At 35.4% G+C, this 25,325-nt stretch overlaps 4 protein-coding genes and 1 long non-coding RNA gene across 6 annotated transcripts; 2 read left to right on the top strand and 3 right to left on the bottom strand.

The window, feature by feature from the left end:
* Positions 1–8,280: 8,280 nt before the first annotated feature.
* On the bottom strand, positions 8,281–13,992 carry Tnpo-SR (transportin 3). 2 transcript variants are annotated; one of them, XM_069117153.1, is made up of 18 exons: positions 13,930–13,992; positions 13,538–13,765; positions 13,033–13,236; positions 12,793–12,950; positions 12,609–12,681; positions 12,421–12,552; positions 12,130–12,347; positions 11,746–12,040; positions 11,443–11,678; positions 11,205–11,344; positions 10,943–11,134; positions 10,627–10,871; positions 10,396–10,536; positions 10,123–10,334; positions 9,891–10,047; positions 9,646–9,813; positions 9,449–9,561; positions 8,281–9,380 (listed from the first exon to the last, which is right to left on the bottom strand). In XM_069117153.1, the coding sequence occupies exons 2-18, from the start codon at positions 13,652–13,654 to the stop codon at positions 9,320–9,322; spliced, it is 2,862 nt and encodes a 953-aa protein (XP_068973254.1). In that variant the 5' UTR covers positions 13,655–13,765; positions 13,930–13,992; the 3' UTR covers positions 8,281–9,319. The 2 variants fall into 2 exon arrangements, with proteins under 2 accessions (XP_068973254.1, XP_068973255.1); XM_069117154.1 differs by lacking the exon at positions 13,930–13,992 and adding an exon at positions 13,829–13,921.
* Positions 13,993–14,221: 229 nt separating this feature from the next.
* On the top strand, positions 14,222–15,464 carry CCDC53 (Coiled-coil domain containing 53). Its single transcript, XM_069117170.1, has 4 exons — positions 14,222–14,443; positions 14,543–14,707; positions 14,802–15,070; positions 15,310–15,464. The coding sequence occupies exons 1-4, from the start codon at positions 14,393–14,395 to the stop codon at positions 15,371–15,373; spliced, it is 549 nt and encodes a 182-aa protein (XP_068973271.1). The 5' UTR covers positions 14,222–14,392; the 3' UTR covers positions 15,374–15,464.
* RpL36A (ribosomal protein L36A) lies at positions 15,453–16,440 on the bottom strand. The gene is made up of 4 exons (XM_069117173.1): positions 16,354–16,440; positions 15,829–16,002; positions 15,631–15,747; positions 15,453–15,548 (listed from the first exon to the last, which is right to left on the bottom strand). Exons 1-4 carry the CDS (start codon positions 16,354–16,356, stop codon positions 15,528–15,530), a joined length of 315 nt encoding a protein of 104 aa, XP_068973274.1. The 5' UTR covers positions 16,357–16,440; the 3' UTR covers positions 15,453–15,527.
* A 1,131-nt stretch (positions 16,441–17,571) lies between these two features.
* Positions 17,572–25,003, top strand: LOC138181850 (bacchus). Its single transcript, XM_069117171.1, has 3 exons — positions 17,572–17,960; positions 21,947–22,121; positions 22,248–25,003. Exons 1-3 carry the CDS (start codon positions 17,853–17,855, stop codon positions 22,313–22,315), a joined length of 351 nt encoding a protein of 116 aa, XP_068973272.1. The 5' UTR covers positions 17,572–17,852; the 3' UTR covers positions 22,316–25,003.
* Positions 17,893–20,911, bottom strand: LOC138181852 (uncharacterized). The gene is made up of 2 exons (XR_011173619.1): positions 20,738–20,911; positions 17,893–19,596 (listed from the first exon to the last, which is right to left on the bottom strand). It is a non-coding gene; the product is annotated as an uncharacterized LOC138181852 (long non-coding RNA).
* Positions 25,004–25,325: the final 322 nt, after the last annotated feature.

Here is a 25,325-nt window from a genome sequence, read left to right as displayed (position 1 = left end):
TCTATTTGTTGGCAAAACTATCGATCAAGGAAATTGTTGCAGCGGAACGCGCACACTCGAGGGCTTCGTTTCGTCACGACACTAATGCCTCGATATTCCGAAGACTCTGCAGTATACGTGTACGGATATATGCACATAGTCTTTAGACGTATTATTACGCGATCTTGTGCAATTGGAAGCGCCCGGCGCCAGCCTCTTTCTTGCCTCATAGAAATTGCAATGCTCGCAAAGTAATACCACCGTATCATCGTTTCGATATTACTTCACCCTTTCTATATCTCGGGGAAGATTGCGCGTCCAATTATCAGAGAGCTTTTAAAGTGTTCCGAGATCGAAGGTAAATGGAAATGTATGCGATGGATAGGCGAATAATATAAAACTCCCTTCGACACAAAGAGAAGAGGAGAGAGGGAGGGGATAGGAGCGGCTCTTTAAAGAGTCGCGGGAAATCAAAACGTTTTCATTGAATATCAATTAATAAATCAGCCAATCGACCTGACGGAATTTTTAGTTTACAACACGAACCGGTTTCGTACAAAGGAACTCTTTTGTCTCGTTATGCAGCACGCGACGATCGAGACCTTAAAAGCCTTATATTTATCCGTGCAACTGAATTCATTTAGCGATAAAACTTTACGACCACGCGTTTACAGCTGTCCACTCAGAAACATCGAGTGACTACAAAAGTATAGGATACCAGAGATCCACTTTCAGAGAATTTCAAAGGAAATCGATAATCTAGGATGTGATTGTGGACAGAGAATGGTCGCGAATATAAATGCAACGGCGATAGAAGGAAGATTAATCTCGAGTTGATTTTAAAGCTGTTGATAATTAAACGTGAACAAAATTATCACAATTATGAGATGCCATGATATTTTCGTTAGGAAAGATAGAAGTTGCATGGTTCTGTTAGCATAGCTACTAGCAAGTAAAAGTATTCCAAGTATTGGCAAAGAAAGTTCCGACGAATTTCGAGGGATTCTTCGAATAAGATGTAAAAAGCACTAGGAGTTAAAATCGCGAAAACCATGAAAAATCTTCACCGTTAGTTCGAACGTGTCTAAATTCTCGTTCTTGCAGGAGTGAGAAGAAAATGAAAAAGCTAGCGAGGTCTGGCAGGATTGCATGTAATTTCATTTGGATCCGGTGGACGTCGCAATTTGAGAAACCAGGTGGTATCGTTTGATGTGCATGGACTGCGGCAGTAGAATTGCAGAGATGGCTGGTGATGGAGGACGAACCAGTGGGGTGTCGAGGGGAGGGAGCGAGGATGACTGGAGGCAGATAGGCGACAAGGGGATGGGCCTGCAGTGGGGACGGACGGAAAGAGAAGTATCGAGAGAAAGCGAGAAAGGGATAAAGGGATAACGAGGAGGAAGAAAGAAAGGGAATCGAGAGAAACACACACAGGCTAGATGGAGAGAACGATCATTTCCCGTGGAAGGGGAACGTGGGAGAGAAGGAGGGAGGGAGAGACTGGGTCCTTCACCCGACGAACGAACCGAACGAATAGCTCGTCGCGGGTGCTGCTGCTTGCGTTTTGCTTGCCGCTGGACTGCTTGGCTGCCAGTCTACTTCGAACGATTATTATCATACTGATCTGGCACAATGCATGAAACATTACATGCAACGTTCGTACTGCCGTTATCCAGCTTTCGACACCGTACATGCACTATCACCATCGCGAATCAACCACTGCGTTCTCGCTCGTGAAACTTTCAAGCTCGGCTTCTTCTTAACACCTGTGTCGTCTTTCGGAGAAGAACCATATCCTCCGACCGAGGTGTCAGTTAGTAATTACTAGACAGGTAGCCATAATATACCGGTAAGAGAGTATCGTGTGAATACTCTGCAGAGATCAGATATTCATACGACTCTTCTGGAGCTCGATAACATTCTACGTTCGTTAGGTGTCAGACAGCCAGATGGAAATACGAATAATTGTCGCCGGACGAGAGACGCGATACGAGAACGAGAGACAGGTTCTATATTCTGAGAAACGATCGGACTCCTCAAAGATTAACGACTTATACAAACATGTCGGTACACGCGTCCATATTCGTGAACGATAGGTCTTACAACGTGCTTATAGAACCCGGCGAGAGTAAAGCTGTCGCGAAAAAGATACCGAACGTTTTCTATGGACGATTCTCGTGCGAGCAATACCGTCACCGAGCCCGGCTCTACGTGTACTATCGCTGTCTTTCCCTCTTAAGGACGGCATTCGTTAAACCACAAGGATACATCTCATCGTGGAACGATCTGTGTACACCGAGCGTATCTAGAAATATTTTGTTCGACCATTCTGCCGACGACTTATATAGGAAAAGGTAGCATATTTATGCATACCTATATCCCCACGATGAATGCAATCTTCTAGAATTTTAACAAGAGGAAGTGTCAGTGAAACGTCCATTAACTTTGTATGTCGACGACTAGGAATGGTATCGGAAAAGCCGTAAAAAACCAAGCAAACGCGTTCATTGTTATGCTAGCCCGATTCAACGCTTTATTCATCGATGATTCACCATCGCAGTAATGAAATCAACTATCTCCGACACAGGCCGAAGACATCTGGATACGGCCCGGTTGAAATAACGCACAAACCCAAATGTCCCTTTCGATCGTTAGCTATTACCCTATCACTCTGCCGAAACAATGACGAGTCGAATGGAAATTGCATATCGACGGCTGATCAAACGTAGTCCACATCTACTTCCCTCGTGCGGAACACAAACGCGAACGAGGCCCCATTGCTCTTTGATCGCGCTTCTAGGTCGATTTTCCAGTAAATAGGTTCAAAAGGAACTCGGTCCAATCTCGTTGATTGCTTAATGGCAAATCAAAGCTGATTTGTACATTAGGCAATTATTTAACCTGGAAACTACCAATCTATTACCAGATGCAGTAAATTGCGGTGCGCGATATGGTAAGCAATCTATATACGTACGTACATATCTATATCCGTCAATTATTTTATCTATCCTTCTACCTTACGTTTCTCCAAAAATTTTGCTGCACAAGTTACCCATTACCTTCTACGAAATAAGCTAAAATTCAACGCAAGTAAGTAATTTGGTAAGAAAAAACCCAAATGGGATTCGAAATTTCGTAAAGCGGCCTCTGTCGCGAATCCCATTTCTTCTAAATTGCCATTGTTTCATCCTATGGAATTTCTTTTCGGATCCTTTTCTCTATTTCGGAGCAACGTACCGCGAGAAAGACGTGCAAAACGTTTCTCTACTCCTCTCTGTTTTTCCTTCTTCATTATTCTTGATTCTCTCCGTGCTTTATCTCGATTCCTCCTAGCGCCCTCCGCCTGCTATCTCTGTCGAGCCACAGTAAATTCGCATCGGCCATCAGCCGGTGCCAATAACGTACCAAAGCAGATGGAAGATGTGGTGAGGGTTTGGTGGTTAGCCCGACGCTGGTGGGGGTAAGGGATACTTACTGTCTGCAGGGCCGTGTTCATCAATCAACGCACCCTACTCCTACATATGATCGCGTTTATACTAAAATGTTATCATCGATATCGTGCTAAGATTTCATCTACTGTGTATTTCAATAGTATCTAGATAATGAAGCAATTCTGTCGACGTCAGATAAAATGATATCACGATACAACGGCTAATCATTGAAAACCCGACAAAAACATAATTGAAGTTTACCTCGATAATCGGTCACATCTCGCATCAATGATTTGGAACAAATTCGACAGTCGCGAAGCTACAGCGCAACGCTTGTATTAAGGATATGAAAACTTTCATTCCGATAAAATGAACTTCGAAGGAAAGTATCGGTCGAGGTGTGCTTTTTTCACCATTTAAGCGGATAATTCAAAGTCAAGTGCACACACTTGTCTCTCCGGGAGTTAATTTGTCGTGCGTTTGAGCACGATCATCGTGCCGCCATGCCTTTGAGCCGCTCCTCCGTGTCGCACAGTGAAACGTCGTTGCACGCGTTCGTGTATTATGCTTTTTTTTCTTCTCTTCTCGTCTGTGCAACTTTGTCTATATGCGACTGCTACGCATGCACGTTCCCGCGAACATAGCACTAAATCGAACTAGCTGACCGTACTAAAAACATACGTGAGAAATATATTTTCCTGACGGCGGAGTGGTTAATCTTCGGGTGTTGAACCGAGATTTTGGTATAGTAATTGGACGTTTCTTGTAACTGTCTAGTTATAGGAAAAATTACTAAAATAAAATGGCAAAATTCTTTTGTTGAAAAGTGGGGCAGTTCGAAAGAAGTGGGAAAAAAGCGATCGAGGAAGCAGCATGTTAATTTTAACGAGTCCAGAGACGTTTGGAATTTGTAATTACATTCTGCAAAGTTGAAAGAAATTCTCTACAAGTTATTCGTTGCTTGCCTGCCACGAAATTTCTTCACGCGTTTAAAAAAATTATTTAAAAGGTTATTTTGGGGAAAGGTAGCGAAAAAAATATATATATATAAAAACGAGCGAAATTTAGATTCCAGCTAAACTCTAAAGTAAAAAAAAATCTACTACGGTTCTCATTCTCTACCGAGACGTTTAACTCAATACTTTTTATCATCCGTATGCATAAAGCCTTCTACCAGTCACCGTTCGCATTTCCACTCACGATTCACTGTTAGTGTTATTTAATTAAAAGAAAATACAATACAAAGACCTCTTTCATCTCCGCTAGAACCACTAATACGAGGATAATTATTTCTTTGAGAAATTACGCTACTAATACTGACTAAAGAAATTAATTTTTTATAATACTTCAGTCAAAATGGAAGCTGAATAGCTTCTATTTCTTTTATTCGTCGCAAAAATGCTGCAACATACTTAGATAGACATACACACGAGACGGTAGAAAGCGACATTATCTTATTAACATTATTTTTTTCAAGCCCGAATGCAACGTGAAACGATCGTCACAATGCTCGTTCTTTGGAACGACCCTGACAAAGTCTGACTAGATGGCCAGACAACCGCGAGACAAGCTTAACCATTTCATGAATACTCTGACGACTCTATACGTTTCTTGCCACAACTTAGTCATTTCCGATACCGGCGAACGGGGAAATCCGTGCATGTTCCTAAATTATCGTTCTATATGCAAACAGAGATGCGTATATTTCCTATAACGATTCGAATATTTCGTGTGAACATTTATTTTATACGATATTTTAAAAATGAAAAATTATTGCATAGGCACAAACAATGTACAATGGGTGCTCCGTTCTTTTCTCCTCGCTCGTTGTGGCTTAAAATATTCAGAGTTTACGTTCAAGGACGATAAGATATGACTTGAATGACAAGATTTTGCTAGAATGAACATTTTCATTACAGAGAGCCACAAATTTCGTACGATAAGCCCTGCCCCTGCCCAGTTTACTCTACCGCAAAACGACTATGCGAATTGCGCAAGCGTAATGCAGTCCGTAGTTTAGGCGTCAGCGATAGACAAGTATGTAGGCAGTAAACCTGCAGCAAGGTACAAAGAAAGCAAGAAGGTAGAAAAGAGAAATTCCCGTAACGCGCGTTCTTGGAACAACGGATGAAGGAAAGTGCAGAAAGAAATAAGTAAAGAAAAAGGATAAGGAAAAAATGATGAGAGAAGGTTAGAATAAGAAGGAGCGAGAGAAATGGAAAAAGAAGAAAAGAAAGCAGAAGGAAAAAAGAGAGCATTGGTAATGCAGTGATACGCAGCGGCAGCAGTGGCGCCGAAAATGCAATGCGGTGCGCCAGAACGACGGCGTCGGCGTCGGGCGTGGCGGATAACTGACCTCGACTCGTCTAGCCCGGCCGCCCCTGACGCCGCACCGTTTCCCACCAATTTTACCCCGATCCCTCTGTTGCACCTTCGTGCCATTGCTCCCCCACTATCGCGACGTAGAATACCACCACTACGCACCACCCGTTTGAAACTTTTTCTCTCTACTCTCCACTTTCTACTCTACTCTACTATATACACATTTACCCTTTTCTCATTCCATCCCCTTTCTTTTTTTTTTTGTGGTAGAGCTTTCGTTCTTCTCGTCCTACGGTCAAATGGTCGCGTTACCCCTCCAGCAACGACCTTACTCCCTCTACACCTGTTTTACACCCGGTGACCCCCACCCTTTCATTTCTCTCGTACTATCTCTGTTCGATTCTTCTCTCCTCTACGTTCGCGTCTACTCTTCTCGTCTCGTCGCGGCCTTCCGCGCCCCTGGAAGATCGGCAGACAGCAGTCTGACTGTCTGGTTGCCCAGCAACGCGCCGTTGCCCGTCGCCGTCGATGAGAGATGGTGAATTTAGCGATAGTTTCGTGCTGCATCTTGCATGAGCAAATGTTAGTATCATAGGCCAGTAGGGAAAAAGTTGGATAACATTATTATTGCCACAATAGATAGAATCTAGGTACTTTGCAATGAATCGCGAATCAATTTTCCTTTGTTGAGATCATTTAATAAACTGTTTTCATCAATATTTTAACGATGAATATATTTGGAAAGATTATAATACAATGCGATTAATGTTGTGAAAATTCTTGTATCCTAGTTTCCTTGTATCGTCTAATATTTTCCCTTAATGTCAGCGATTTGTATGTTGAACGGTACCTAGTAAAGGTAAAAGAGTTCGTTCGAGTCCTTCCTTTGTAGTGAAGTATTTGTTGAAACAAGCAAACGTTACTGGGGGAATAATCCAAGAAAGAGACATAACGCTTCACATTATTGTTTTAGTCTAGAAGTAAATTATGATTTTTACAAATCTATTTTGTAGGAGAAAAAGGAATTATGATATACGCAAAAGAAGATTTTGAAACTCTATTGCGAGAAACATATACAGTTAGGAAGGCGTCGAACCAGTTCGTTGGTATAATGACCTGCACTCATAGCTTTCGCATTCTTTCTTTGTCTTCTTCTAGCTGACGAGAAATTGTGTTGACCGAATCAACGCTGGGTAAAGTAGTCACAATATATCGTATCGGAGAAAGTCGTGAATGGTAGCACGGTAACATGGAACACGATATTGGTTAACAATACGCCTTGGTATGTGTATGCATATAGAGGTATTCATCAGTCAATGATTGAGCAAGTTAAAGCCCTTCTATTGATACATGGTACATGTGGGTGCTAGTGGCCGTTGTACATCGGCGCTTATAATGAAACAGTACGCTGTAAATGACATTTCTACGATGTGATAAAGCTAAGCTTGCCGTGATTATTATATTTATCATTTTCTCGAAAGTTACCTTTCTACGTTTAAAAGATACAAAATTTAAAGAATCGATACTATAGTATTGCAGCGCATTCTTAAAACAACGGTCCATTGTATTTTTTCTTTACATTTGTTTGCAAAGTTACTGCTAGTCTTTAAAATCAAAATCAATCAAGAACGACATCCAAAATTCTAATGCAGATAGCAAAGATTTATCTACTGTACAGCTAGTTTATTCGACAACAACATTCCTTTGTTAGAAACCAATTCTTCAGCTAATAAGGTTCGACTGTGTGTGACTCATAACGCAACTGAGTGACTCAGACCCTGAGACTGTTAGCAATGTTTCGAGAAGACGTGGCATCCGAACCTGAATCATAAGAGTATCGCTAGAACCATCGAATACCTGTATCTAGTACCGAACATACACCCCATATCCATATTATCTTTTTATAGCGTAAAATCTATATCAAATAACATATCAACTCATTCAATAAAAAATTAAATTTCAAAACTTGACATTCGTCGATACTTATTTAATTATTAAGATGTTTATCTAAGTATTACATTTATTTTGTGTCAGAATTATTCATCAGAGGTTGCAACAATTATTTGTGTAACGTTAATAGTCATTGGTCAAACTGATCGTGAATCATTTCGATACTTGTTTTATTATATAGACTTCTTTATTATCATTTTAGTTACGCGTGATTTTAAAATAGAAAAAAGAATTTTGATCGGTATGTATTAAAAATTCGTTATCATAAAGTAAAATAACTGCATAAATACTAAAAATAATGGTGTAAATACTAAAAATAATGCTCATCATTAAAATATTCTTACAGTTTAATTATTTCCATCTTACATCGTAATTGATTTTCTTATTAATATCAATGCTTATTTTCATTTATCTGTACATTAACAATTTATAAGAAGTTAATTATGTAAATTATTTGTACAAGGTAACCATTGTGTAAAATGTATATAGTTTTTATTTATGTTTTCATTGTATGAGTTGCACCATTATGTGCCACTTTGTTTCAAAACATGTGGTTAGAATTATATTTCAAGACAAATTGATAGAAACATTAACATGATTTAGAACTATTGAACACTTTACTTTCAAATGTCTGTTCATACAATGAGAATGCAGGATACAAATTTGTTTCCCAATAATCATTATCACATAACAGATCTCATTAGACGTGATCTACATATATATAAAATTATATTTTGCGAAACATGTGAAAAAGATACAGAAATGTGAATAAGTTTTATCATGTAAAATTCGTACATATGTTTCATTCCTTGTAATATGTATGCACAAGATGATTTACATTGTAATATTATTGATCTATTCTTAAATACTTTAACATGTTATTTAGATGTTTACTAAAATTCCTTTTGCAAAGTCTGTTGCTTGCTCTCCATATTATTATAGTCGTATAAAGAAAAGTCGTGAAGCATTAAAAACATAATTGTAAAATATATTTTAATAAGTGTCAAATCGAATACCATATCTTTTATATTTTTTATGTAATGTAATAGCATTCCATTATGGGATTGTTCGTGTAAATAAAACGGAAAGCAAAAATATATAATCACTCTGATTTTTTTAATGTTTACTACCTGCACTTTATCTACAAAGTATGCGTAATGTTATTTCAAATAGTTGACTAGATACATACCTAATATAATAGGTAATCCGGATATTCTTTCTGATGGTTATCATATATTCGAAGATTATAGGAAACAAATGCAATAAAACTATATTAATAGCAACATAAATAATTGATAAATGAGCAGTGTGTAAAATTCTATATTTAATACGCTTTTTTATGGCAAAAATATATATGTTAAAAAAGGTTATTAAATACAATGTTTGTGTGTAAAATTAAGAAACACATATTACAAGATGGTCGGCTTATATTCATCCATTTTACATACTTTGTGAAGGAATGTGTAGATAGTAAACAAATACAAAGTATTTAAAAATTTGCTAATACATTTTTACAGCATAGACTTACCATTTCACAATAATTATTTTTCTTTAATACCTTCAAATGGAGGGTCCTGGAAGATCTTTGCTGTTTACAATTTTGTTATCTTTAGTCTTAATTTTTACATTAAAATGTATCAGCGATACAAACGTGCAAAATTGCGTAAGGCATGATTTATCGATTTTGGTGTTTCCGCTCTGAAAGAAAATTTATGTGAAATTCCTGTACTTCAAATACAAACATAATTCAAAATTATTTGATATACCTTACAACCGTATTATGAAATTCAAACAGTTGCTCAGGTTGTGCTGTAGGAGAACCACCTGCATTTTGTGATGGCATAGTCTTAATGGCTTCTTCTAACCACTTGGATAGTAGCTAAAGAACAAATAAAATTTTAATTGTAAATGAACATAGTGAATCAACTAGTAGGCAGAAATTACTAAGAATTAGTGTTCTTACTTGTCTATTAGTTACAGAAAGTTCATTAAAAACATCTGCTACATCAGATAACATGTAGGACGATAATGAAAACACTGATGCATGAAGAAGCCGTATGACTAAGGTTTGTCCTTTTTCTTTTAATATGCGTTGTACTAATTCCCGTCGTATTGTATAATCCGTCCGATTCTTGGATAAAAAATAAAAATATCAATAAAAGTTTATTATTGTTAAGTTATAAAATATCAAGTTTCATTATAAGTTACCTCATTGTTGCGACCACAGTGCAAAAGATCATAAAAAAATTTCATTACTGAAACATTTGCATCCCTATGGTCTAAGCTACAGGCCATTAAGGCACAGTCAATTATACTCTCTATAACGACCGAGCATAGGAAAGGTATTGGGGCTCTTTGAAGAAACCTACCATTAAAAATAAAGATATTTTTACATTTGAAAAATGAATATATTATTGTGTTATTAATAAAAAGTATATACCTGGCACATAATCTAAACAGATCATCTACTGTATCAGGGTGATATTTTAGTCCATCTTGTTGTTGGAGAACATTGAAAGTAGGTACAATAAATGCTTCCAACATTTTCAATAAACCAGGGACACATTCCGAATCTATGGCGTATTCGTCAACTAATATTGAACCAAGATATAAAAAGCAGCTATGTTGATGAGCTGCGTACAATTGCACAATCTGAAAATTCCCAAAATTATTAATAGAGTTTTATAATCTAGAATTTATTTGCTACAGATACCTGTTTTACAAGTGGCTCAAGAAGATGGGCGGAATGTTTTCCTACACAACGAACAGCAAATCTTAAACAGCGGCAACATCTCTCCATTACTTTTGCATCATGTTGATATGTTGTACATACATTTGATAATACGGGCCACATCTATATATAAAGATAAAATTGATATAAAGAGTGTGTCTTAAGAGAGTCATATATTATTATGTAAATCATATTGTAAACCATAAAACATACTTCAGTAATAGCATTTTGACAAGGGTGAGGTTCAAAACGATCCTCAACTGGAGGGTCCAAGTCAGTATGCCTAAATATAGCGGCCAATCTGTCTAGCCATACCACAGGGTCAGTCTTTGTTCCTACTTCAATTGGAATTCTACGTTCCATAATTTCACATAAAGGTCTAGCTTGAAACCAACATAATTCTTTCATGGCCTGTGTAAGTTCGTCACGCCCCAAACTTGACATGATTATTGCCACTCCTGTTTTCAAACAATAAATGTTACATTATATCGTATTATAATTTTGTTGTATAAATAAATTTTTATCTTACCCTTAAGTAAACCAATGGCGGCATCGTTGCTGATAGCAAAACTGTCAAGAGAACGTGCTATTTGCAACAATCCTGGAAAGTGTGAAGCCATGTGTGATGGACAAGCAGTACATATACTTAATAATGCACCACAAGCTGCACTTCCCAAACCCTTTTGACTTAAGCAAGTCAAAAGAAAATTTAAAACAGGTTCTACAATATTAGTTTCAAATTATGAAATGAAAGGAATAAGACAAAAATTATAATTATCTATGAACATTACCTAAGGACTGTGGATGACTTTCTATCCACTCACAAAGTTCTCCTAATAAAAGTATACTTGTATGACGAACAGCTATATGAGTATTTTCTGGTAAATTTAAAATAGCCTCTACTACTTTCGGCACTACATCATTTTCTTTTCTGTAAGTGAATATTATAATAAATGTCAAATTATAATAATCTTATTCAGTAAAAGAATAATTTCATCGTATATACGAATTTTTATGTTAAAAACTTACGGCAAAATATTTTTTGCAACTGCTTGCATTACAAATAAAGCAGCTTCGATCGAATCCCATGTAGGTACATGATTAGGTTGACCCTGTGGTCCTGGTCCACCCGTCAGGGACGAAAACATTTGCCGAAAACAGTGACTGCTTCCAACTACAAATACAACGTCTTTTATCAGATCTGAAACACGATTTCTGAAATCTGCAAATTCTTCTCCACCAGCTCCCTCTTCCACCAGACCCAACTGTTAAAAGGAATTACATATAAAATATCTTCAAAAAAAGATATTTTCGAATATTATATTTACTTACATGATCTGGTTCCATTTGACAATGCCTGCATAATGCTCCGATTAATCTTTCGATATGAGGACGGAACACTGCATATAGGTCTTCACTATTTTTTTGGTAGAGAATTATATCTGATAAACGGTACCATAGATTGAAAGTTATCTGCGCCACTTCATAATCGTGATGCCCAACACACACTAAGACAAGGTCAAGAATTTTGATAGCATAATGTTGCTTTCCTCCTACACTGCCACTTGCCATGGTTTCCAAAAAAGTTTCCGCTAACTCCGTAAAAATCCGACAATAATTTATCGACCTACATAATTAATACAATGACTATGTAAATACTTAAAGTAACCTTCAGTTCCATTATATCTCTAATGACATAAAAGAAATAAAATTTACTTGTCCATATCTTCATGTGCAACAGACAAATGGTATGCTTGTTCTAAGGACATTACACTGGTAAAAAGAAATAGCTGTAACTGTTGCAGCTGTATATTAGATTCACTATTATTGTCCCGATTGCTATTACTATCTTCTTCCAAAACTTGGAGAATCACACATATACAATCTGCAGCTGCTTCATGTAATTGAGATCCAGTCATATGATTTCCAAGTATCTAAACAATGAGGTATAATTCTACATTTGAAATTCATCTAAAGTTATCGCTTTCTATTTCTGAGAAAACATACCTGAAGAGTATATATAATTACATCACTTGTAGGTACAAGTGGTATAGCATGTACTGCAATCCAGCTTGTAAAACATCTAAGAATTGTAACACGAATTTGTACATTCTCTCCACCATTTTTGAGACACATTTTCTGGAAAAACAACAAGAATTACTTACAATAGAAAAATACATCTTTCATCTACTTACCAAAAATTCAGTAACTGTATCTGCACTTGCATTAAGTTCAAGTAATATATGCTGTCTGCGATTGGCTCCTAATCTGTACAATGTAATACAAATTTAAAAAAAATTATTTTCAAATATAAGCAAGAATATAAAAGATTGTTTATAAATAGATTGTACTCTAGATTTTCTTTCCATCTTTATATACCTAAGGGATCTTGAATTTACTTCTTCTGGTAATACTGTCATTACTTCAAGTAATGGCCATAAGCTAGCAGTTGATCCACCAAATCTATTAATTAAATCAACAACTGGTTTTTGCCAAGAGGACATTTGCAATGCAAGGTCTGCCAGTGCTAGACACAACTATAATAATGATCTTTTCTATTATGATCACATATAAAAAGGTACATATATAACTGATATGTTAGAAAAAATATATATAAACCTGTGTAACAATAGCAGAATTGGTATGTTCATTAATTTGTGATATGTGATTCATTAAAGAATCTCTCAAAGAAATATGAGCTTCTGCAGGTAATTCTTGGAAACATAGCTGTATTTTAGTACGCATTGTTTGAGCAGCAAAATAACAAGATTGAACATCTCGCTTTTGTTGCAGCATTTCATCTGCTATTTTCCATGCAAATACCTAAAAAAGTCATATATAATATAAAACATAATAACTGTCATAACTTTCTTCTTATTTTTTATATCTTTTTTGTTGCATGAAAATTACATGCAGTAACGTTAAAAAATTATAATGTAGAATTCGAGTCTTTTAACATAAGGTTAGAAATTGTTTGATCTGTCCATATTTTTCAATGAGAGTTTTATACATTTGCATCGTATTATTATCAATAACTGTATAGTTCGCATAGGAAGATGTACACGCATATAAGAACAAAGCAGTATATATTGATTGCAAAAATGATTGCTAACAAGTAACTTACTGATTTTTGTAATTCGTCCAACCATTGAGATGTTTTTCCTGGCCCCGAAGGATTTGAGTTATTATATAAAGAATATACAGCCTGGTAAACTGTTTCCAGGTCAGGCGGAGACTCCATTCTTCAAAAAATATTTATTTTCCCGGTAATATCCATACAGTTAATTCCTACTGACAACAGATCACTCGCGTTTGGTACCGCGTTACATCCAACCCAATCTCCAAATCCAACCTGTACAACCATAAAAAAGTTCTTGTTCACACTATCAGCGCATATTCTGTTTTATCGACTTACAGCAAATAATATTTTCTATCAAAATCTGATTGAATCAATTATTGAAAATATCTACAATTTGAAAAATAGTTACTAATAAAAAAATATCTTCTTTCTGGTACCTTATATGTGATTTCGGTTATATGATCAGCTTATAGGTTGCAATTAAAATTACGTTGACTTTGACTGTTATACTTTTATCAATTAAAATTTAGCTATAAGATCGTTATACGTATATCAACTGTTTGTATGAGATATATAGGCATAAAGTGAAAGATACTAACACATAATAAAGTAACGACTGAATTTTGATCATGCCCTGTTTGAGTTATTTTTACTTGTATTTATAACTTATGAATTTTCAAATAGTTTGTAATGTAATACACTTTAAATACCCCGCCTCTTGTACGTTATCCGCAGAGTATTTCACTAGAGGAGATGTATTCTGCTACAGATGAAAGATTTCGATTTTTAGTGAACATATCCTTTCGCGAGTCCTACATGATCCATGGGAGCAATGCGTTAAAAGTTCATGACGTTTGACAGTTAGACAACAAACACAAGAAATAACATCTGAAACATACAATGAATGATTACAAAATACCAATAATCGAGCCAACTATCGATTGTACAAAGGTGCAGACATTGGATTTCAGCATTTTTTCTTTTCTGCTGCTTATTCATAATAACAGACAATTTTACACCTTTTTATACGTCTTATATTTTTATTGCCAGGTTCCACCAATTAATCAAAAAAGGACAATTTCTTTCATTAATCATTTCATTGTGCATACTGTAACATTTCTTAACAAATTTACTCTATCATGCGAAGAAAGATTATTGGAATTTGAATACAAATTACAGAGGATAGAGGCTTCACTAGAAATTTTAGAGTCTTGGGTATGTAATTATTAATTATTTTGAGTAACTTATACAAATGAATTTATTTAAGAAGATTATTTATAATTTTTGATAATTTATTCATGTTTTACAGTTATCATCTGTTCCAGTCTTGGAACAAGATCAAAGTACAAAAAGTGTTATAAAAAATAAAGATTGTAAAGAGGAGGAAGAAAGTACACCTAAAATAGATGAACCTGATAATAGTAAAGCAGATGAGCCTGAAGATACACAGGCTGAAAAGCAACCAGTGAACAAAGACCCACGCTATGAAAAATACTTAAAGATGGTACACTTTGGCGTGCCAAAAGAAGCTGTCAAATTAAAGATGGAACAAGAAGGATTGGATTCATCTATTTTAGAGTAAGTTGTACTTAAAATGTCCTAAAATTTTAATAACTGAAATTCAAATTTATAATAAAATGTAATAGTAAAAATTAACCAATGTATATTTTTAAATATGAAAAAATGAATAGAAATAATATGGGATAGTAATTCCTTTTGCAATGAAACATTTTCTAATTTTAATTTGTTTTGTGCGTCATTTTTGATATTGTACCTTTATTGAAGTCATTAACACCATCATTGTCTTACATTAACAGTGATTCCCAGCAAACAGCTTCTAAAGTGAAATCTACAGATAATGGTAAGAATAAAGGAGATTAAATACTTAACTATATTCATCTGTTGAACACGTGAAATATTTTTACGTTATAAAACATAGTTAATAAAATAAACAACTATACAAATTCCAGAAGATTTATTTCATTTCTTATTAAATACACATAGAAAGTTAACATACATAACTTCATACATAATCCTAGAATTGAATCATTTGTCCCTGGAAAAAGAACATTATTGAATCAGTCAATATATACATATATCATAAAATATTTTGGAAGAATTACATACAATATACTTACCTTTCTTTTCTTATCACCTCCTAATTCAAAATGTTTACATCTTTTAAGAGGGATTTGTTTCCTATATTTGCACTCTGTACATTCCATTCTTAAGACAATCTTTTTGGTAGTTTTTGCCTACATAAGAAACGTGAAGTTAGCATGAAATTTTAATTATATTATTAGAATTAAGATCAAATCAATATTTTTAAAATATACCTTCTTCCTGAATATAGGTTTCGTCTGTCCACCAAAACCTTGTTGTTTACGATCATAACGTCTTCTACCTTGTGATGCATGACGTTCTTTACTTTTTTTATACTGTGTTACTTTGTGAGGTTTATGCACTTTGCACTTCTTACAGAAAGTGCGTCTTTGCTTCGGTACATTTACCTGAAATCATTGAAATAGGCACCATGCTATTCATTTATTTCCAGATATACAACGAAAATGATTTCTTTATTTCTTTTAACTTCAAATTATTTTTTTTTATTAATATTTTATTAATATCGATTAATTCTCTATTCATTTCTAAAAACAATAATAAAATGTCACTTTTGGAGGTTATGTTAATACTGTTACAGTTGTTACTTCTGTCTAAAAAAAAAACTATAGAATATTTATACTAATTTTTCACAAATATAATATACGTTGTAAAATTTAGCGTTAAAAGTAATATTGCAATAAGATTATGATTGAATTCATGGATAAATTATGTATATATCCAATTGAAAGTTTACGTACCATCTTGAATGTTTAGAAAGAAAAGGAAATGTATCTTTGCCGGAAATGACATACATATGCTTGCGCATGCGCAAATATTGTACACTATACAAAATCGAAAATTTATTGTCCTTGTTTAATTAAAGGATATAAGTATTAATGTAGTGTTTAACGTGATATTATTTTACAAAATTTCTTCCAAGCAAAATCATAGTAAAAACAAATATAACTGTTTTTAATTCTTTCCAAGACAAAATTTCGATTGCATATTGGATATACGCCATTAATAGCCGACATCAAAATTGGTTTAATATATAAGACGCTCAATCAATAACAGCAATTATGTTATAATATTTATTTCGCTGTTATTCTTTATAATCAATTTATTTATTTTTCACGACTTATTATCTATTATAGTAAAGTAAAATTTCTTCTACATATTCAGGGATTATCGAGATTAAAAAATATTGCTTAACTATAAAAGAAAAAACATGATGTTGATGTATAATGTTCTGTTTATCGTGTAATTTCTTACACAAATGGATAGTAATTCTCTAAATAATTAATTAAATTGACTTGTAATGATCATTGGATTCATTTTTGTTCTAGTTTAATATGAAAAAGTTCGTACATATTTAATATATTTGTAAGATATCTTTCACAAATAAAAATCTTAGAAATGAAACAACAATTCATTGTCGAATTTTCAATGACAGATGTGCGTCTGCATCATTCAAAAAGCTTGGCTCTTTTATCTATAGGATAATTCCCGCCATGATCTTTAGAATATATTACTTGCAATATACATTTTAAAGTAATAATTTTCAAAGTATACAGAAATAATTATTCGCTTCATTTAAAATTTTGGTTTTTCTTTATATATATTTCGATTTCTTTACAAAGGAAATGTTGGAAAAGATCTAAATGTTTCGTACACCAAAGGTTATTTGAATCGAGCGACATAGCCTCGAACCAGACGGTAAACTCAGGCCACGAACTCTCGAACCCCTCGTCCTCCGCAGGATTTAATTTTATTTATACGTCAGGTGGATGGATTACGTGGAAAACTTTTATAAGAAATAATAAAAGATTATGTAGTGTTATAACCTTTCCAATTAGGTGCAGTGGCACGTCGCGAAAGGATATTATGATTTCAACCAATCAGGCATTTATCGAGTTTCAAACCCGCGCCATCTTCATTTTTGAACAAAGCCAGGTTGGATATGCTAGAAGCGAGCTGAGACCGGGTAGTAGTCCGCTTTGCGCTATTCGCGCCACAGTCGTCAGTACACGACACTCTCCACTCCTGACTGGTTGGTCTCTGTCTTATCCTCCTTTCCCCTCTTTTTCCCCTCCTCTGCCCCTTGGGTTTTCGCCTGACGACGCTGCTCTCTCGGGCATTTCGCCGGAAACCGACGCCGCGCGAGGACACGGAGTTTTGTTACGTGTACACATTTCTCTATCTTTTTCATCACTTGTAACGCCGACACGCAGGCATCTTGCTCAACGCACGATTCACCATGAGTAGCAAGGAAAATAACGAGGTCGCTGTCGAGAAGGTGACTGAGAACGACAAGGCTTCCGGAGACGCGAAGTGTGAGATCAAAGGAATGAAGAGGCCAGCGGAGGTGAGTTGTTGCGCTTTTCCCACTTCATTTTTTAAGTACCGCTTTCTCGACCTTTTTCACGATTGTACGTAAGCATACACGTACACACGAAAGCACGTACACGCCGGCTTACACCATGCTTCCGCGCCACGCTGCTTGATCACGGCATTGTCTACCATTTCGGTGTCGTATTTATATAAGCCTATGAAAGTTCGTGAACATTCTTCCGATCTAATTTTTCTCCTTACACATTTTACGTAAATATCTGTGTCTTATAACGTGGGATAATAAATTTCTATTCTACTCGCGATATCGTTATATTTTCGTGGATAAACGACGGGTGGGCGGGCAGTCGAGTGGCCGTTTCAACCGACTGATGGCATGGAAGAGAAGATAGGATGCCGGCCGGCATTTTCATTAAACTTCATATTTTTACAATGTTAAAAAACATTCGTTTCTGTGTATACTTCGGAGTGGAAAAATGACTACGTAATTGCGATGTTTTCTTGATGTAATCTGAGGGACGCCATCGTATTTCGCGTGGCTACCACGAGCACGATGGTTTGGTTGATCACCCCTGTTGTTACAATGTCGTCTATAATTACCGATCTAGCTAATATCAGATTCAATATTGTCTTTCGCCTGTATTTTGTTAATGTGAATGCGAAATTCGGGCGGGATATCTGAACTACTAGCGCCATGTGCTCATTTCGATTATGTTTTCGTGTTATGCACTCCCAGAGCTTTCTATAAGTATCCAAGGTTTTGTAAATTTCGTTGAGACTATGGTTCATATTACTTGGCATTCTTTCCACAAGATGGACGCCATTTTTATCTAGAATATCAGTGTTATAGCTAGGAAAAGTGAGCATCCCGCGCATTTTTCCGACCGCCGTTGCTGCCGCCACCACTACCGCTGTCGGTTTCCATTATGGCGCCCGAAACCAAGCCCGCGTTCATTGTGCTCTCTCGCTTGCTCGTTCATCTTCTTCCTTCCTCTTCTCTCATTCTCTCTTTTTCGCGCGCGCGCTTATTCTCTCACTCTCTATGTCGTAATTGATCGATAATTCGTTGTAAGAGGGTTAATCGTGTCTGACGGACGATCGATAGACTAACACATATCTGTTTCAGGTCGACGTGTTGCTCTGAAATTGTTTACCGATCTGCGTGCATAAACACCGCGCTGAAGGCTTCCTTTCTCGCTTTGCTTCCCTCTCTCCCCTTCTGCCCGCGACTCTGTCGGCGTTCGGTTCTCTCTTTCCATCGAAAACCCCACGCGCACAGCCAGCAGAGCAACGCCATGTATTATATACCCATGTCTCTCCTGCCTCCCTGTTCTTTCGTAGCATACCGCGTAGTGTTACGAACCTTCGAGAAAACATCGTTGTAATTTTTCATCTTAAATCGGATCGTCACTCGACGTCGTGATAGGAACTGCTTATTTTTTCCTTGATATTACATTGTACGAGTACCATTATAAAAATTGTAAGGTGAAATTCATGGTCGAAAATGTCAGTTATCCACACTTTCGGCCGTTATTGTAGAAAGTCGTGGCGGTGTCTTCGCGCAGCGGCAATAGTATGTCACGTGGAAACCACAGCCGTACTTGTTCGGAATAAATTCAAATATTCCCATTAGTATTGTACTTGATAACATCCTTTTAATTAAAATATAAAAACCGTTAGCAGTATTTATTTAAATCTTTTTTGTATTTTATTCCAGTTTTATCCAATCATTAGTTAGATAGTTTCATAAATGAAATTTATTATCATTTATGATTGATGCCTTGATGCAAGTAATTACGTGATCACTACGATGAATATTACTCGGGACTCGCAGATTCTATGATGCAAGCACATATAGATAGTAAAGAACATGGAAGTGAAGAAAAAGGCGGGAATTTCGAATAAGGTTCGAATATCGATATATTTATTGAATGAGTAAAAAGTTAATATATTTTTGGCGGACAACAATATTGTTCTTTCTATATTTCATTAATTTCTGCGTAATATTTTTGATATACTTATATTTAACCTTTAATTTAATAGTACTATTGTTATACAAAATGAGATAAGTGCCTAATTCTTATCTCACTAAATTAGTATCCCATGATTGCATTAGTATTCTCATTTAATGATTCTTAATTTATTTACTTCACATCTATTTAATTTCGTTTCGTCTTGGCAAGCGAAAATGCTTCTGGTAACTCAATATGATCAAATTAATACGTGTTACAGAAGAATTATATAACGATTATTCATGGCATGGCTTACCCGACAGGCGAGAGAAATGAAATGAGTCTATATGATAGGTTATGAACGTTGGGTTATCTGTAAGACCTCGTGATTAGTAATAAGTTGATAGGTAATCGTGTATGCGGGATAATAAACAAAATAGTCATTTCGTGACTACTGGCGTCTGTACGTTACTGTCGCTTATTGTTTGTTGTAAACCACATCGTAGCGTCATGAATGTAATAGTAGTAGCAAGTAGTTGCCAACAGATTCTAGTTAAAAAAAAACTTCAAGTTTCAGTCATAACACTTAACTTCCCGAACAACAATGGTTTTTTATGAATTACAGGCTTTTTTTCGTCATTTGATAGTACGTGTAGAATTTTGTATACGTGCTATTTACATTTCACCATATCGTCTTAAGCAATATTGTAAAAATATCGTTTATTCTTATTAGTGAAATTAATAACCATTAATATTTATACGTTGTGCTTAGTATTCAAGTTTGTGAAATGAGATATTACATTTCATTTGATAAAAGCATTTGATAATATGAGACGATTACCTTGAGACTGTCCATTCGCGATGATTCTACAATTTTAGATGTACGATGACGAAGAGAACAGTGGAATTTATATACTTCAACATATATTCAGTTTTTTTACAATATATAAACATAATATATGAATTATATATATACATATTTTTTGTTTGAAAATCAGAGCGACTCTTAGTTCCATGCACGATATCCGGGCACGCTGCTTCGTATTTCTCTTCTCCCCTCTTTTCCTTTTCGTGTGCTTTACGCAGCACGAACACATCCCCTTCTACAAACATGTATCGTAGTCGTCTGCCAATCCCTACGTTTCTCCCACCATCTAGTCTTAGTCGATTCGACCCTTTGATTGGATGATGCAGTTCTGTGAGTTTTCTATGCCCTCTTTCCTCGTACCGCCGATAGACACGGCGCGTGTATGCTATTACGACAGACAATCCACCCTGGTCACGAGTAATGCTGTATGAACACAAGTTAAGGTACCGGCATTTCAAGGATCGTGTGAAGCACACACTTTACAAAACATTATCGTTTTATTTTTGTTTGTCCAGTTTTAGAATTCGATATGAACCTCTTATAATGACTTACGTTTCTTAGCTGTACATAAATGTAACTTTGATAAGATTGAGCTTTAGAGTAGGCTTTCATTTCAAATATGTACTAAAAATCAAATGTACAAATTATGCACCAAAAGATTGTCACATCAACGAATTAAGTTAGGACAGATTTTTTTTAATATATACTTCTATATTTATCGCTATCTTTTTTTTAATTACGCCTACTGGGTTATCAAGTTTCATATTTAGCGATAGTTAACATCGATTTTAACTTAAAAATTTTCCAAGGTTTTTAAACTTTTTTTTTTGTTAATTGTTTCTTGTCTTTGCTGTTTTCTTTCTCATCAAAGAACTCGCTGTTTTTTGTACCTTCCTGTTTCGCCATATTTTAACGGAAAATCCCCTCCACTTTTCATTTCCTTATGGTTCTTGGCGGGAAGGGAGCCTTCATCCGTTTCCCCCTCTCCTTTATCTTTCGGTCGCTGTTAGGATTCTCTTTATCTCTGTAATTCTTCTACTTCTTTCTAGAATGTATGAATTTTGAACGTATGGCAATGTAGTTGAAATGAGAGAATTATTTTTAATGTCGTTTCAATTGAAAACCTCGAAATAGAAATATTCACCGGAAGCTCAAACATATAATCGTTGTTTTATGTTTTAGGAAAAAAATGATGAAACGAAGAAACAGAAGAAAGAAGAAAATGGTGATGGAGAGGTAGAAGAAGAAGAGATAGAAGAGGAAGTCGAAGAGGAAGAAGAAGTCGACGGAGATGGCGAAGAAGATGACGAAGATGATGACATACCAGAAGGAGAAGAAGATTTAGAAGAGGGTGAAGGTGAATTAAGAAATTTTCCACTATTTCACGAAACATTATTAGTGACATATAAATCTTTGTGCGTCAAGGGAATCGATATTCATGATTGGGTAAAGATATAGTATATTTGAATCCCTTTGTTTATAGATGAAGAGGAAGATGACGCAGAAGGTGAATTAGAAGGAGAAGTAGAAGATGAAGAGGAAGACGCATAATGAAAAAGGAGAGAAGAGTATGTAAGTAAGAAAGGAGGTAGGCACATGGCACCGTCGTCGATCTTCGGCAGTCTTCTCAGCAAACACTTACTCTCATATTGAGTGGTTGGTAGCAATGTTGAATACCCATCGTGCCCAAACCCTATTGCCTCCCGACCTACGAGTAAAAATTGCCACCTCACCGGAGTTGTGGTGGGCTGACACACATTAGAAGCAGCCGCAGTTCTACTGTCTTGGCTCTTCGCAATTCTGGTCGTCTAGCCATCACCAAATGCTATTAGGTAGTTTGAATTAAAACTGTATATTCGTCGTTGAGGAGCTTGTACATGTTGATTCCATTTAATACCTAAGTGCTTCATGCACAGCCGTACGTTTGGTATATCGTGTATGTTCCCAAGACAGATTTATCGTTTTATTCAAACCACCTATTAACTGGTATTTGCTGTCATCTGGCTTTCTTCGCGGGACAATTTTATAACGGAAACTTATTTAAGATATAAAAAGCTCTATTGTATTTAAATAGTGTAAAATGAACATTTGTGAGTGATTTTTTTATATTTGAGGTAAAATTTATGTTTGTAGTTCGACGAATGTCTCTCACCTTGTGCGCGTGATTGATTTTCCTTTTCAACCTATATGTGTATTTGCAATGACTTTGCAAGAGCGCGAGCGGTTAAAAAGAGATAAATAAATAAAATAGATAAAGTGATGCGTAAAGAAACAAAAATAGCAAATAAATAAATAAATAAAGCCAGAAGGACATCTCTCGACATTCGTTGTATATTAAGAAAAATGAAAAAGATTTTGATAGTCTTTGAAATCTCTGTTTCGTGCTCCTGTTCGATCCGAGAGAAAAATTAAGGTTAATATAACGCTCGCGCTAGGTAGTGTGGATGAGTACTGTGTGACTTTAACATTGCATAATAATTATACATAATATGTATAAAGTTATGGAGTAAGAAACATTTTATTATTAACGATAATATTATGTAACGTAATATAACGTGGAGAAGAGGTGTTGTTATGGTTTAGACTTCGAGTATATAGAGTAGGGAGAGAATTTTTATTTTACAAAGCATTGCAGAAAATAATGTTTTATTTTTTCAAAGTAAATATTCAATTTATTTAATACATACTTTTCCTATATTTACTTAATAATTTTAAAACGAAGTCACGTAGCGCATTTCAAAAATCGTCAAAGTTGTAACGCAAAAGTTATCCCGAGGGTACAATATTAACTACAACACTCTCCCTATTCGACTGCACTCATTTGATCGTAATTTATTCGTATTTTATGTACTGTGGTTTTATCTTGACTTCATTGTCATGGACTACTCGAGCAATGATTCGTTGACTGTCGCAGAACGGGTGACAGTATTCTCATTATGGCGGTCGCCTGTGCACACGGTGATCAATGTCTTATTAATGACATACCCATAGAATTATTAAAGGTGTCAGATAATTTTTAATATATGAGTTATAGTACTATTCACTGGTTACCAACAATTGAAATATAGATGCTCTTTGTGCTAAAGTCGGTGGATCTTTGCAAATGGAATGGTCCATGTCACCACTTATTTCGGGAGACTGGTAGATAAGAAATGGGTGAAGAGACATTGCGGTTACGATACCATTGTACCATAGCTGCATAATAAATAAAGGTAACGATAATTTGAATGCGAGACGATGTCCCACGTTTTAATGTACAAATATTTTCGAATGAGATAGTTAAATAAAACGCAGTTAGATCAGAGAAAATGATTCGTTCTCGTAAGTAGTAATGGGTTTAACTTCCGAAAACAAATAACAGTAATAGCAGTATTTAAAAAATGAAAAAAAAACTGCTATTCGTGGACTGAATTCTGCTACATAGAAACTGAGGAGATGGAGTGGTCTGTATACACATGTTTATATGATAAACTCAATTTATTCGACGTTACACTGAAAAAAATAAAATTCGAGTACACACCATAAATAACGATGTGTAAAACATAACAATTTATTGTATTGTTTACAGGCCATGTCATCTCCAGAACTCTGTTACTGTACTGTTTTATACACAATCTGCTGATGTATTTACACGTGTTCACTTCAAGATAGTATTTTGACGATTATGTTGACAAAGAACTATCTTGAAGTACAGGTGCCCGAGCAAAAATGAGTACTTTAGCGTTCATAGTATACAATACATACACTATAAGCATAGGTCCATTTAATTTTATTAATACAATACCAAGCCCCGTTTGCAACATGTTCAAAAGATATGAGGATAGACTTGCGTTCTGTACTTTGAGCTGGAGATCACGGAACTTTTCTATCCTCTAGTACTGCACGCGACTCTGGAAATTATTTACTGGTGCTAACGGGTCTTAAATCAATCAGGCTGAACGCCTAAATACCGTTACATCCCTACATTTGTTAGGTAAGGATTAAGCGAAAGAAAAAAAGAATTTAAGAATCCAAATGAATCTGGTAATGAAACATGTCACAATTAAAGGTAAATGAAATCCTAGGCTAAGAATTTGGTTTGTGTGTTCATAAGTCTTGTTCAAACTACTTTTGTACAGGATACCATCGCATCATCACTTTCGACGTAAACAGTAACCGATACCACAGACTATATTTCTGCCCATTCCATCAGAATTGAACTTTCATTGTATTTTTAAGTAAATACATTTTGGAAAACAACAGATGTTTTTTTATTCTTCACGTGTTTGTGAAGGAACGCGTCTTTCCCTATTTATTACTTAATATTTAATCGACAGCTCACTTTTTCAAAGTTAATTTAGACTAAGATTGTTTTTACATACCTTCTATATATGTACATACAAATTAAGAATTATATGTGGCTATGTTGTGTAAATAGTCAAAAATAATTTACAATAAAACATGTACGTAGTGTGTGATACACAGGATAAAAATTATTGAACTCCAATATCTATGTTTATTTACACGTATAATTGTATGTAAAATTATAATGTATTCTTAGATGTAATTGTATATATAGTAA

This window comes from Bombus flavifrons, chromosome 7 (genome assembly GCF_040668555.2).
Source record: "Bombus flavifrons isolate JBK064 chromosome 7, iyBomFlav1_principal, whole genome shotgun sequence".
NCBI classification, from domain to species: Eukaryota; Metazoa; Arthropoda; class Insecta; order Hymenoptera; family Apidae; genus Bombus; species Bombus flavifrons.
Note: the sequence above shows the minus strand (reverse complement) of the source record. Positions and strands in the feature narration are given on the sequence as shown.